Source organism: Protopterus annectens, chromosome 11.part0 (assembly GCF_019279795.1).
Source record: "Protopterus annectens isolate FY-2018-M chromosome 11.part0, PAN1.0, whole genome shotgun sequence".
Taxonomy (NCBI): Eukaryota; Metazoa; Chordata; order Ceratodontiformes; family Protopteridae; genus Protopterus; species Protopterus annectens.
The window spans coordinates 562,398,921-562,414,706 of record NC_056745.1 but is presented as its reverse complement, the minus strand read 5'-3'; the positions used below and the strand labels follow the sequence as shown (position 1 = coordinate 562,414,706).

General features: G+C 40.2%; 1 protein-coding gene across 1 annotated transcript in view; it reads right to left on the bottom strand.

The window, feature by feature from the left end:
- Nucleotides 1-855: 855 nt before the first annotated feature.
- Nucleotides 856-15,786, bottom strand: part of CREB3L2 (cAMP responsive element binding protein 3 like 2) — a 2,450,910-nt gene continuing 2,435,979 nt past the window's right edge. The window contains exon 11 of the mRNA XM_044087227.1: nt 856-1,970. Within this exon, the coding sequence (XP_043943162.1) occupies nt 1,898-1,970 (73 nt within the window). The 3' untranslated portion in view covers nt 856-1,897. The remainder of the gene's footprint in view (nt 1,971-15,786) is intronic.

Genomic DNA, 15,786 nt, shown 5'->3' with positions numbered 1-15,786 from the left:
TATAGTTGCAAGTATAGAAAACTCCTGGAACAACCTCATGTTGATCAGGATTGAACACAGAAATGGTTATGGAGAATTCAAATCAAAAGATAAATGGTTAATATCAGTGGCCTAAGATAGTGTACTACGTACACGTTGGTTTACAAATAGTACTATCACTGCCCTTTTTCATTTTAACACTGACAACCAAAAACAGAAACACGTCCTGTATTTCTTCCGCACTATTCCTAGACATGTCTAAAGAGCTTTTGATATAGTTTGCAATGGCAAATTACTTCACAAATTAGCTAGCCTAAACCTTTCCATCTCCATGATCTCTTGGGTCTGCATCTATATAATGGCTAGATCACAAAGTGTAAAATGGAACTCATCATACCCCATCTTTCTAGCAGTCTCTATTGGATTCCCCAAAGCTCTATACTAGGACCACTACTATTTAATATACTTACCAATGACCTTTAAATTGTCTCTAGACAAAGACTTGCCATAAATGGAATAACTTTCATGGAAGACAAGAAAAAGCTAGAGTTTTCTTATTTGGAAGCAAATGACCAGATGATGTGGGCTCACCAATCCTGCAGTAGGGATGATGGTACAGCACTATGGCAACACTTGGTGAATGCCCAGGAGTCATGCTCAAGCATAGGGGCAAGCAGGAAAAGAGTACATCTGCCAAGCTACGTTTGTCCACAAATAACACGTTTTTCCAATGATGTTGTAACAGCTTCATAAATCACATAAAAACTGTACCACAGCAGAGAGTTAAAGTGCATCTTGATATCACAAAGCACTTAATTACAACAAACAAATAGTCATAACAAGTATTAAAGTTTACACAAGTGCTGGACAGCAACATACAACTATGGCAAAACCTTTATTATAATACATGTTCCAACTTGAAAGTCAAATAATGAAATCAAATACTTCCATGCATAAAATTTATGAAAATATAATTAACAGAAAAGTACCTTACTGTAAACTTTTCTACAAATATTACTAAAACATAATGATATGGAATAATGATGCAGGTTACATATGGTCTCCTTCTCAAAGAAACACTGCTTGTGCTGCTCTGGAAACCTACAAGCCTTTTCCAGACCTGACAATACAATACAGTGTTTGTCTAGAAAGTAGTCTGTAAAACAAATAAAGAAGGAAAAGAACCCTTATCCCATTTATGTTAAAAGTCTTTTTACTTCAACATGGCTGGAACTGTAAAGCTAATGTTGTATAGATTACTACCTACTGCTGCCCAAACAATACAAATATCACCATCATTTCCTAAGATCAGTGATTTAAATGCAATTTTCTAAAAAAAAGCTAACATAATAAGATTATACATGCTAATGATAGTTTTCAATAAAACTAATATGCTACCATCAGTGAATTTCTGAGTGGCGTTAAACTAGCTAAGGTGTAAAAAAGAACTATTAGCTCTATGAAACGGACAGCACTCAAGGTCAGTATGTTATAACTTGTGACTGTTTGAACAGGGTTGATTCATAAATGGAACAGCCAGCCATTACATCTTCTACTGTCAAATTACTTAAGATTCCTTGGCAACAACCTAAAATGGTAAACGGTATCTCCTATGGATAGTTAAAAAACAAAATAAGTGTTCAGGATGAAACATGCTGCATGATCATGTACCTTTATTTCCGCACTAGTAATGAATGATTCATTCAGCAATGCATTTTAGTTCATCAGAATGTTAGATTCCCAAATGGCCAGCAAAAAAGTGATATACTTAAGCTTCAGGTACACCATAAAACAAACTGAGCATACAAACATTTTTGAAATGGATGCATAAAACTGTGGACAGTTAAAAATAAATTCCATGTTAGGTAATTATTTCTTAGGTGGAAAAACAGGGTCATGAGAAGTTGCATGGCATCTTCTATGAAGTGGTGTTGACTCTCCCATCAATTTCTACTATTTTTGTTTTATTTGCGTAAAGCTCTAAGTTGACCCTGTAAATGAAAAAGAAAAACATTTAACATGACATAAACAAATATCAGAAATTATGCAAATTACTGTCAGTATGGGTACAAACTGAAATTCAGTTAGTGTAAACAAACATTCAATGTGTGTGTGTGTGTGTGTGTGTGTGTGTGTGTTGGGGGGTCTCCTGTTCAAACAAAACAGGAAGAAAATGATATTGTGAAGCAGGGAATGACTTAAAGTCCTTGCTGTAGTAATCCCCCACTCACTGTTCATCCTTTTATACAGACATGATCATAGAACTTGTTGCAATAGCAGGATTTTCAGAGAAAGGCATGGGAACAGGGGTCTTCTTAAAAGCAGATATCCAGCATGAGAAATATGACCTGAAACCGGTAAACTCACCTTAAGGTTATTATAAGAACAAGCAGCATAAATTAACACAAGCTTCGTAATTATCAGTTCCTGAACATTACTTTCATAAAAAAGTATGTTTCCATCAGAAATGGAATAAACTTCTAAACTATGCAAAAGTACTTTTATGCAATAGCTTCATTTATTAATACTGATGTGAGGCATGGAAATTGACAAGAGTTTTGTCATCTGCTGAAGCTACACTTGTAAAATTCAACTTTACATGACAACTCTGTAATGAAACAGCTGCAAAGTAAAATTCAGATACACTAAATGAACAGGTACAAGTACCAATGTCTCATATTCCCCAAGGTGTAGTAACCTTGGAAATTAATTTTATTCAGTAGTTGGAAAATGTACTGCAGAACACTTTGAAATTTTTATTTTTATTTAATTATTTTGTTTTAGTGGAAGGCAGTATTCTTTCAACTATTTCACTATTTTAGTTTTTTCTCAGAATCCATTTCACTGCTAAGCTGTCACATAAAGCCCATTCTGGAAATGCAGCTTAATCAGCAGCATAATATGGAGCCCAGATATGTAATTTTATTTAGGATATTTGATCATCCCTGGGCTTTACTTTATATGGGGGTGTATAATAGAAACAAAATGAAATGAGCAACAAACATATTTTCATTTTGATAAAGCTAAATAATGTCTGATAAATTGAAAAAAAACAGCAACAAATGACAGGAAAACCTTAATAGAGTGAAGATAAATGGAAAAGAAAGCTGCAACTGTCCTTACATAAATCATGCAGAAGTAATATACCTGATACAGTATTTGGCAGCTTAAAATGCTATTTTTTTATTTTATTTGCTAGTTTAAAGTTGCTTAAATTACTACAGTGACGCTAATGTTGGAAAATTATGTATGCAATCTAAAGAGATTAAAAAAGAGTAGGTATGCAGCAATGCAAAATGAGCATTTCTGTCCCATAACTTTTCTTTCACCTTTACAGACCAGAACCCTTAAAGTTCCAACGCCTGTTAATAAGCAACATAAAAATACATATATCCCTCTACAAGCCTTCAGTAACAACCTAAAACAAATTGTACACAACTAAATTAGGATAACTAAAACCTTATGTATTGGACTACAGTTATGTAATACTATAACTTTAAACCCACAAGGTACACCTTAACTAACATTCTTGCCTACACCATTTAGTCACTAACATTCTGAAGTGCTGAATATAGACTAATCTTAGACTGCATGTTACATTGTTCTGGTCTTTCAAAAAGCAAAAAAGCAAATCAGTCTTTCTTTCATTTTGAAGTGCTGAATACTCAAACTAAGTTAATGTTATTTTCAAACAACAAAACTTGAGGTCCCAGGTCCTCCTTTCAAATACATTCATTTAATATTACTATAACCCTAGTATTTCATACCAAGCTACTTGGTGTTACAATTGATAATAATATGAAATTCGATAGCCATTATTTATTTATTTTATTTTACATTTGTTAACCGGGGGTGTCTGACTGAGCCGAAAAGGCCCTTTTTCAGCAGAGGCCCGGGGAGAAAAGCTCCACAAAGAAAAATTACAGACACATTTAGTTATTTAGACATGATCAGTATACACACAAATTACAAGAGACATGTTTTTACAGTGGTATGTGGCACAAACAGTTACAGTGGAGAGAACAATCAAAAAAATATTAATTTTAAAAATAAAGGTAAGTAATAGATTTGTGGTGTACGGCTGAACTTTGGAACGTAGGTAGAATACATACATAGTACACAGGTACAGTACATACATTGTAGATTAGCCAGTGTTTGTGAGTAAGACTGAAAAACTATTATCAATTGCTCTAGATTTAGTATGTATATGTATTCCGCTTTCACTAGCCTGGGGAGCAATCATGGCACTGCCAACTTTGCTTGAGATGTTGCCTGATGAGGTCTTTAAAGGAGGCTTTGGATGATGTGTTTTGAATGCTAGTAGGGACAGAGTTCCATTTTGTAGCCACCAAACTACTATATAGTGCATCTCCAAAGCTATTGTAGCTGTTGGTGACTTCTAGTAGTAGTTTGCTTGATGATCTAAGAGGCCTTTTGGCTGAGTGATGTTGTACTAGGTTTTTGAGGGAAAGACACTTATTGGGGAGGTAATAGATAGAATGACAGAGGCAGAGCTGATTGTAGGTTAGGAGGTTGGGCAGTTCAAGCCAGTGGAGCTGTCTCAAAGCAGTACAGTGATGAGTTCTATATGAGCAATTTGCAGAAAATTGGTCAATTCTGTTATAGCAAGCTTCCATTTTGCTTAGTTCAGTTTTGTTGAGATTAGTCTGAATGGGAGATGCATAGAGTAGGGTGGATAGAAGTTGGGAGCGAGCAATGGCTGATCTTGTGTTGTTGGTAAGAAATGGTTTGATACGGTAGAGTGACCCCAGTTTGGCATGTACTTTTTTAATAGTTAAGTTCAGATGACTATCAAATTTTAGGTGGGAGTCTATGGTTATTCCCAATAGCTTAGCCTGTGCCACTGGAGCAATTGGAGTAGCATTTGTGGAGTAGATAGTGAATTGACTGCTAGTGTTTTTGTTAGAACTGGTTATAATCATAAGCTGAGTTTTCTTTGGATTGAGGATAAGTTGGGCTTTGGTAAGGTAGTTTTCAACGTCAGAGAATGCTAGTTGAGTTGTTTGCAGAAGGGTGGGAATGTTTTGTGCAGCACAGATTAGGGTAGTGTCATCTGCATACTGAATTATAGATGCATGCTGCGTGGAGGTGTGGAGGTCATTTGTGAAGACTGTGAATAGTAGTGGTCCTAAGATAGAACCCTGTGGGACTCCTATAGTTAAGGGCAGCTGAGGAGACAGAGAATTTTCCCATTTCACAGCTTGGTACCTGTCTGTTAAGTAGCTTTGGAACCAGGTAAGAGTGGAATTAGATAGATGATATTGGTTTAGTTTGTTTAGCAGGATTTGGTGTGAGACTGTGTCAAATGCTTTGGACATATCCAAAAAAAGAGTTGACACTTGCAGGCCTTCATTTTTGAGACGGTTTACTGTGTCTGTGAAGCAGAGGAGAGCTGTAGTGGTACTATGGGCAGGTCTGAAACCATGCTGAGTAGGTGACAGGATGTTGCAGTCTAGGAGATAGTTTAGCATCTGGGTATGGATGCATTTTTCTAGGATCTTGGCCAGGGGGGAGAGTAAAGCAATGGGTCTGTGGTTATTAAGTTCAGTGGAGGTCCCGCCTTTATGTATGGGTGTAACATAGGATATTTTCCAGAGTTTGAGCACATAGTTTTCAACAATTGATCTGTTTATGAGAATGGAGACTGCGATAGCAATAGCATCTGCTGTAAGTTTCAAGAAATAGCTGGGGAGTAGGTCGACTGCTGATGAGGTTTTTAGTTTGGAGAGCATGCTTTTGATTGAAGTGGTGGAAACTGTTTTGAGGGTAAAGCTAGTATTAGTGTTATTTGTGTTGGGGGGGATAGTGAGGAAGGAACTGTCCTGTGATACTAAGGATAGAATTGAGTTCACAAAGTGGGAGTTGAATTATGTTTCGATGGGAACTTTAGTGTCAGGGGTGGTTGGTTTGCGGGTAGCCTTTTGGGTGGATTTTAGTAGGTGGTTTACATTTTTCCAAAATTTTTGCAGGTTGTGTTTGTATTTAGTTTGTAATGTTGTGTAGTAGGATTTTTTGTCCAGCCTAATGCATTTTTTGCAAGGTTGCGCAGTTCTTGATACTTAGTTAGGCTTTGTGTTTCTTTGTTTTTTTGATAGTAACGCCAGGCAGTGTCTCTGGACTTGAAGATTTGTTTGGTTTCTTTACTGAGCCAGGGGTTTGTAGAGGTTCTAACCTTGATTTTGCATAATGGAGCAACAGTGTCTAGGTGTTGTAGAAATGTTTTGTTGAAATATGTTACAGCCTGGTCAAGTGGGAGGGTTTTTAGGGGGGTCCAGTCACAGTTACACAGTAAAGTGTTGAGGACCTCAGGAGAGAATTTTTTTGTGTTTCTAGTTAGTGGTTTTGCATATGCTTGTTCTACTACATATAAAGTATATTATGTTGTGGTCACTTAAGGTGTCTGGGAGACTGCCTGTGTGAGGGTACAATGTGGGGTTGCTAGTTAGGACCCAGTCAAGGATGGATTCCCTTTTAGATTTTTTATCACACCTAGCTGGAATTTGGACTAGCTGCTGGTAGCCATGGAGATTTATTAGATTACTTGGTGGTTCTGATATACAGGTGAACCAATCTAGGTTGAAGTCCCCCAGAATAAGGGTTTCTTGTGAGTATGCGGAAGAACACCAGGATAAGAAGTCTTCAAGGCTAGCAGGTGTATTACCAGGTGGAATATAGATCACAATTGTGGTGATGACCTTTTAGGGTGAAGTTGAAGTTGTGATATAAGTATGTCCCAATTATTGGGGAGGGGTAGGAGTTTGGTAATTGATGGACAGTTAAGTTGGACTTGTAGAGTAAGGCCGTTCCATCCCCTTTACGAAGTGATCTGTCTTGTCTAATGATATTGTAGCCGTAGGGAGAACTTCTGAGTTAGCTATGTTTTTATTTAGCCAGGTTTCTGTTAAAGCAACTATGTCTGGGGAGTAGTGTGCTATTGTGGCCTGGAGTTCAGGTATTTTATTTTTGATACTTCTAATATTAATATTTAGCATTAAAAGATGGTTGGTTTTGCTGCTGTTGTTGATTTGCCCAGGGATGAAGAAAGTGGGGGTGTTATGTTCTGACATTTGTGTTGGAGCAGTTTGTGTTGGACAGGATGGATTTGGGCCTGGGTTGGGGTGGATAACCCCACTTATGGTGAGCCTGGAGTTAAAATGGTTATACAGATGTTGGAGTTTGGTGAGGAGTGTGAGAAAGTATTGTGTTTTTTTGGAGTAGGAATGAGAGCATACGTGTTTAGTTCTGAATTGGTCCGTTATGTAGTTCTTGAATAAGTGTGGGCAGATATTATTATAATGTGTGGTGTCTGTGTATGAGAGTGCATAATGCAGTGTTGTGCTACTACGTTTAGGGATATTGCTAGAGTGATAACTTGTGGTGTTGTAAAGAATTATGAGAAAGACAGACTAGATTTAGTTGTGTGATAGTCATGGTTATAAAGTTTATGTTGTTTCCAGGTGGGGGGGTCTGAATAGGAATTATAGGGTTGCACTATATGTGGATGGGGAAGTAGTATGGGTGATGCAAAAAATGTCTAGTGAGAATGAGAGTGATTGGGAGAATCACTGAAGAATCATTTCCCCCTTGTTCTGGGGATTAGGAAAAAAGGTGGGCAAATGAATGGATTGGTTGAGAGCCACACTGGACACCACTATGGGCATGAAGGATGGATTAGTTCTGATGGATACCCTGTCTGCATGGAAGATGATGAAGGGTTCCACAGCCATGAGTCCTTGCAGCTCATAGACTCTTCTGGTTGAGGTGATGGCCAAAAGGAATGCTGTCTTCCAGGAGAGAAATTTTAGCTCTTCAGAAGAAGCTGGTTCGAATGGAGGCAGGGTGAGTTTTTCTAAGACAAAGTTAAGGTCCCCAGCTGGTGTTGGTGCCCTTCTGGGGGGCCTCAAGTTGTTAGACTCTCTGAGGAACTGTTTGATCAAAGGATGTGAGAAAAGAGGCTGCTCAGTGGGAAAATGAGCAGAAATAACAGAGGCATGAATTTTTATACAGGAGAAAGGGAGCCACTGTGTAGTAGGTCAGCTAAGTAATCCAGGATGAGAGGGATGGAGGGCTGTGCTGTACTGGCTCCCTTAGCCTGGATCCAGATGTAGAACTTTTTCCATTTATCTGCAGAAAACTTTCTGGTGCTAGGACGTCTGGCCTCACGGATAACATCCAGAACCTGTTTACTGAGGATGGCAGATTGGTCCGGGGTTAAGGAATAAGCCAAGCTGCCAAACTGAGTGTCTGCAATTTGGGATGCATGAATTCCCCTTCCTTCTGGGTCAGGAGATTTGGAATTTGAGGAAGATGCCATGGAGGTAGCAGGGACAGGCTGCGCAGCAAAGGGTACCAGTGTTGTCGGGGCCAGTCTGGAGCTATAACAATGGTCCTTGGCTTTTCCTCCCTTATTTTGAGCAGTACCCTAGGGGTGAGAGGTAGGGGAGGAAAGGCATAGACTGACAGATTGACCCAGGGGAAAGACAGGGCATCCACTTTCCATGCCATGCAGTGATGCTCCCTGGTGCAGAATTTGCTGAGCTGATGGTTGGTGTGGGAGGCAAAAAGGTTGACCTTTGGTGTTCCCCATTTCTGAGTTATTAGGGTGAAGGTACTTCTGTTGAGTTGCCACTTGTGTGGGTCCAGAAGGTTTCTGCTTAGAGAGAGCCTGGTAGGAATTGTGCTATCAGGTGTAGTTGCATGGAGGAGGCTATGAGCCAAAGGGTCATGGCCAGCCTGCATAGAGGGTAGGAGTAAGTCCCTCCCTGCTTGTTGATGTACCACATCACAGTGGTGTTGTCTGTTTTGATCAGGAGAAGCCCTGGAGAGAGATGGGGTTTGAAAGCTATCAAGCTGTGCTGCACAGCCATCATCTCTTTTTGATCGATGTGCAGAGGGATTTCCTGAGGGCTCCATTGGCCCTGTATGCACCTGCCGTCCAGGTGTGCACCCCAAGTGTAGTTTGATGCATATGTGGTGAGGGTCTGGGTGGCGGGGGGTGGGGAGAAGGGCAGTCCTTTGTTGTGGGAGCATGCTGTTGCCCACCAAAGAAATTCCTTTCTGAGGCAAGGAATTATAGTAGAAGAGTTTCCAGGTCTTGAGACTGTTGACACCAAAGGCTCTTTAGGTACCACTAAAGTTTCCTCATATGCAGTCTGGCACATGGAATGAGTAGAATGCAAGATGCCATGAACCCCAGAGCTTGCAGGATCTTCCTTGCAGATAGCTGGGGCCTGGTGGCTAGTTGAGAGAATTAGGTTGTCAGGAAAATTTGTTTCTCTGGTGTAAGGAATACCATCTGGGATGCTGTGTCCAGACTTGCTCCCAGGAAGATTATCCTTTGGGTGGGCACCTGTTCGGATTTCTTTTCATTGACTGTGTACCCTTCGGAGATTAGTAGGGTCTTTACAAAGGCCAGGTGCTTGAGCAGCTTTATCTGGCTGTCTGCTTGAATAAGGCAGTCATCTAAGTATGGGTAAATTTGAATATTTCTTTGTCTGCAGCAGGCAATGGCCGGAGCCAAACATTTTGTGAAAACTCTGGGAGCAGAAGATAAGCCAAAGGGAAGAGTAGAGAACTGAAAGTGCTGAGATCCTGCCCTGAAGCAGAGATATTTCCTGCATGAGTCCCTGATAGGGATGTGAAGGTAGGCCTCTTTTAGATCTAGGGTGGCTAGCCAAGCGTCCTTGGAGAACATGGGTAGCAGTTGCTGGAGGGTGAACATTCTGAATTTTGGGATCACCAGAAAAGTGTTTAGAATGGATAGATCGAGGATGAGATGGCAGGTGCCCTCTTTTCTGGGCACCAGAAAAAGTCTGGAGTAGAAGCCTTGGCCTATCTGTTCTGCAGGAACATGCTCTACTGATCTCAGAGAGAGCAAGGAAAGGATTTCCTTTTGAGCCTCTGCACATGGATTTGGTGGTAGATCTGGGAACCCTATTGGGGGTGGAAGAGTATGGAAGGAAAATTTGTATCCCTGGGACACAATGTTCAGAACCCATGGGTCCTTGGTTATGGTGGCCCAGGTGCTTGAGTGAAAGGAGAGTTTTCCTCCTAGGGGTAAGCAAGGGTGGGCAGAGGGGGGAGGTGGAGGAGGTAAGTCATTGTGAGTTCTTACCATAAGGGGGGTGGCTTAGAACTCCCTGGTTTTGAAGTGGAGGTAGTCCACTGCTTAGATCACTGCATTCCCTGTGGTTGCTGTCTGGGGTGGGGGTCTGTTTCCACAGGGCCTAGACTGGGCTGATTTACTCAGAGCAGGAAAGGACCAGTGCTTGGAGGGACAATGCCTGCTGAACCTAGGGGGCTGGACTTGTAAGAAATCCTTAACTGTTTGCATACATTTTGCTTTTTCTTCCATCTTTTTTAAGACCTCTTCTGCCTTAATGCCAAATAAGTTGTCTTTGTGCAAGGGGGCATCCAACAATTTAGATTTGACATGGTCTGGCAGGGGTTGTTCCTCAAGCCATGCATGTCTTCTAATGACAGATCCAATGACTGTGCCCTGCAAGAAGCTTCTAGGGAGTCAAAACCACAGTGCAAAGTATGTTTAGTTATTTGGCTTGCAGAATGCATTAAGTCTTGTAAATCTTTGGATTCTACCCAAGCAGGAAAGGAAGACACTTCTTGTTTAAGGAGTTCCAAGGTAAGCTGCTGAAATTTCAGCATATGGAACTGACAATTTAGTGCCCTGATAGCAAGAGTAGCTGAAGTGTATACTTTTTTACCCCATTTGTCCAAAGCTCGGGAATCCCTGTCTGAGGGGGTGGGATTCTTAGCAGAGGTTGCTTTAATCCCTTTTAGCCCTTGAGAAATGACCTCAGGGTCAGCTGTTGGATTTTTAAAAAGGTATTTGTGAGAGTCAGGGACTCTATAGTACCTGTCTGGCTTTCTGGGAGCAGGAGGTAGGGTGTCAGGACTCAAGCTGGATTCAAGAAAGACATCATCCACAACATACAAGACTGGGGAGATGGCCAAGGGTCTGTGCTGCGGAAGATCTAAGAATTCCCTGAGTCTCTTTTTAGACTGAGGGTAGTCCTGACTTTCACATTGGAAATGCTCCCTTAATGTATGCAGGGTTTCCCCAAAGGAAAAATCCTCTGGGGGAGAGGCTGAAGGAATGGAGTCCTCTGCATCAGAATCCTCATCGGTGGAGAGGTGTTGCATGTCTTCATAGTCAGATGTATCAGATTCATCTGACTCTTGTTCAGACAAAAGGGTGTAGTTTGGCTTCCCCTGATCAGCATGATAAGGTTTTCCGCTATTTTAAGCATTTGAGTCTGATGCAAGGTAGCAGGCACCTGAGTGTGGGTCGTCGGTTTCTTGGGTGTGGTTCGAACCCTGGGCCTAAGAAACTCAGTCGTTTTTGAAAGAATGGTAGTCGCGAAAGACGACGTCAGTTTGTGTCGAGATTTGGTATTGCGAAGGGCTTCCTCAGAAGCCGTTGCCTGCTCAGCGGCTCTGGACCCATCCAAGGTACAGATGACCGCAGGATCCTTAGTCGAAGAAGAGTACTGTGGCATACCAGACTCTGAAAGAGTCTCGGTAGTGGCCTGCAAATCAACTGAAGCAGGCATCAGGGGCTGATAAAACGACTCACTGAGTACCGCAGGACTGATGACTAGCTTAATGGAAGCGTCACTGGAAGGTTTGGATCTGTGCGGTCTGTCTCTGTCTTTATCTTTATGTTTTTTCAAAAGATCTGCTGTTGGATGGTTTATTGAAGCCATATCATAATTCAAAGACTGTAAACGAAAATATCTGGCTACAATAAGGGCCCGACAATGGATAGTTCTGGCATTGAACACAGCACAGAAGCAACAACTGGGGATGTCGTCGTCTGGGCGTAAACAAGTGATGCAGTAAGAGTGGAAGTCTCAGTGTGGTATTTGCTTTCCACGGGCGAGAAAATTTTTAACTTTTTCTGATATCGGTTAGTGCAAGAAAAAAGGATCCCCAATGGGGTACTTAGCTTTAGAAAACTTCAACTTGCTGCTTCTTTGGGTTCCACGGCAAGAATGACTGATGTAATGGCGTCAGCTGTCTTACTTTATACTACTGACGATCTGACGTCAGTCCTCAAGCGACAGCAACTGATGCAGAAATACTAAGTGTCTGGTATTAGGTATTACTGGGATAACCCAAATGTGATGACTGCAACAGTGAAACACAAAGAACATCAACACAATCTTCTAATATTTTCCCAACTTACAACAGTGCATGGTATAGTCTATTAACCAGATAAGTGCCCTGCCCTCCATGACCTAATACAACCTCAATCCAATAAAAGACACCTGAGATCCTTTGAAAGATTCTACAAGTCACAAAAGCAAATAACAACTATGGAGACTCTCTTTACTCCAGTCAGACCTCTAAGATTTGGAACACAGTCCCCCAGTACATCCTAGTACAAACCCCTCACATTTCAAAATACTTCCTGAATAAGTCTTGGCTCTGCTCTTGTCTACCTCTTGGCTATCTTCACCCTTCCTATATTCCTCTCTTCATCTTTGCCATTATTGTATTTCTTACTATTTTCTTATAATGTTACTTCCAAGTCCTTTCCTCCTCTTTCTCTTTGAATCTTCTGTCCAGCCACTCTATCTATTCTCATGTTAATTATCCTCCTGGATCTTTTATATATGTAAAACCACCACTAATTACTACCAGAGTACCTTACTCGCTATTTTGCTATGTACTTCTAATTATTTCATAACTTTTAAGTCTTGTCACATTTATTCTTTGTATGTAAATGCTTTTATATTATTATACCACCTTTGACTATTTTTTAGGTGTAATATAAGTCATTTGTACTTTTGAGTATTTTATTCTGTACCAAATATGTTAGTGTTATATTTTTTATAATGTTTTGTTTTTTGTATTTAATGGAGCGTTTTTCCCCGGGCCTCTGCTGAAAATGGACTTCTGTCCAGTTGGACTTTTCTGGTAAATAAATATCAAATAAATAAAGAAAATAACCTTTCTGACACTTCAAGAAAACAACAAAGCAATCCAGTCTTAACTTACCTATTGTCTCTTTTCCATTGTATCTAATAAGCAGTTCTCAAATGAGTCTAAGTCATACTAACTGCTCTTCACATTACAATTAATAAGATATAAGATATAAAAGCCAACTTACATCATCCATCTGGCTCTATGGCACAAAAGGATAACTTAAATGGAACAATGGCACAGATGCTGGAAAAGCCCATTGGTGAGGGATAGCGGTCAGCAGCCATTCAGTGGGGAGAGAGTGGTGACTCCAGTCAGCCAATTGCCAACAAACACTCAGAAGCAGAAGCATGCATAGCAGTGAAACAGCCAAAGATGTAGGCTTGGAGATCCCAACCCATTTACAGCAGCCCTGTAGCATGCCCTGCAGAGGCACATGTACTCCAATCAGCCACTGCGGGGATTGAGGACTCATCAGAAGAGACATCAATTGCCAGGAGGTCCACAAAGTCACAAACCACATCCACTGCTCCTTGGATGATGGTCTCTCCAGTCATCCCTTGGCCTCATGCCAGAGATATCTAGAAAAGTGGAATATGTGAGCTCAAAACTGATAAAAGGAGGACAAAGTCAACATGCAAAGAAGGAAAACCATACCGAAAAAAAAAAAAAACTCTGCTGAGGAGTGTGTGTGTGTGTGTGTGTGTGTGTGTGTGTGTGTGTGTGTGTGTGTGTGTGTGTGTGTGTGTGTGTGTGTGTGTGTATAATTTAAGGATCATAAGCTCACTTCATGTTTTTAGGATACGAGAGGAAAATGGAGCTCCCAGAGAAACTCAGAGCAGACAAAGGGAGTATGTGTGGACTCTGCACAAAAGCCAATCCAGTAAGAACCCACCTGCAGAACTAAGCAATGCTAACTGCCAAGCACTACTAGATTAGTTTACAAATACATTAACTCATGCACAGATAAAGCCTCAATGTATGAATGTGAACATCAGCCTGATTTTCAGAAAAGCTGACAAGTTTATTATTCATTTACATATGCATCCCTTTTAACCTTAACATAAAGTTTTTTTTAGAGTAACATAAAGAAAGGCTCAATCCTCAGTGACTTAAAATCTGCATTAATAAAAATCCATCCCCAAATGCCCTAATTCCTCCAACACTTCAAGCCCATAACTAAATGACAGGATACACTGTAACACTAGCAAAGCAAAGTTTAATGAACCTGTGTTAACGGGCTTCTAGAAGGCCTCTGGTAATGTGGTCCACCCTCTTGCTTTTCCTCTTCCATAACTTTCCATTGTGGGCAAATACATTCATTTATAAACTAATGACCAAACAGGGCAGCTAGTCCACAACTAGAAAGTAATCATTCACAGATAAAGCTAATTTTGGAAGAGGTACCACAAGACCATATTCATGGGCAGATAATTTTTCTTAGAGTCACATCCATGTTATGCATGGGCAAAGCTTTAGACGTGACTCAGCCATCCTTGATACTGGAGGAGTCACACAATGAAAGAAGACTGGAGAGAGCAGTTGGTGCTGGTTTGCTGCTGCAATGACTGTAAGCAAATGCAGGGGAATAATGCAGTAGTGTACATAGACTCATCAAAAAGAGTAGCTTTTACTTTTTACTTTAACCATTACTATGTACCAAGCAATGGTGGTGACTATAGCAGAGCCACATGAAGTGTTGGGGTGTGTGGTTAGGCTGTATGTATTTCAAGTAAACTGCCAAGGATGACAATACCAGAGCTGCCCTGCAGTTCTCCAGTACAAAGACAAGTATGTTACATCTCTAGTTGTCAGGGTACAGCTAATTAAGGTGTCACCACTAGTTTGGGTGGGGGGATTAAGCTGCACCCTTAGAAAAACATCTAAAACGCACAATACTGACAAAATTTAAGCTATATTACAGAAGGGTTTATGCCCTTTTCTTACTGTTGTGCATCCTCAGAGTTGGTGTATATATATATATATATATATATATATATATATATATATATATATATATATATATATATATATATATATATATATATATATATATATATATATATATATATATATATATATATATATATATACATATATATATATATATATATATATATAAATTAGCAATTTACATCCTTTTGCATTTAGGTATCTTAATGTCGATATTTTTACTGTTGATCTTATGTTGTTTTAGATCATTTTAGGTAATCCCATGTATATGTATATATACACATCATATATGTGCGCACACACACACACTCACACATGGTAACTGTGTAGGTGGACTAGTCCACAGACCCTTTTTAAGCTGCAATCTTGGCTCAGAAGCAATAAACATTGCAAGTAAACTTAAGATGTCCTTCTGTATCACTGTTGCAGTATTCTAAACAGAAGGGATCTCTTGCCCAGGGCAGCCCAGTCCCTTGGCTAGTATCCAAAAACCTAATGATCTTGTATGAGCTGCACATCACACTTATCCTCCCTGCACATAACGTAGGGCATAAAGGGGACACTACTACCCAGAACTTCTTTGCCAGCATTTCGAACACCATTGCTGCTAGTTGGTATGAATACCTTGTTGCTGCACTGAATACATAGCCGTCAGATAAGTGCCCCACTGGGTTGTTTTTTTTTTCTTTTCTTAGTCTTGAATTTTATTTTTCTACCTACAGTTCAAGTCATCCGAGAATGAAAAACGTCAGTGTGGGAAGCTATTTGTCTTCCTTGGCCATTTATCTTGAAAATCTATTTCTCAAACAGTCAGCTCACGGTACCATAGTAGAATCCTTTAACCCCAAGATACTCCCAATAAGTAAAAGGCCAAGAAGTCCCGGATGG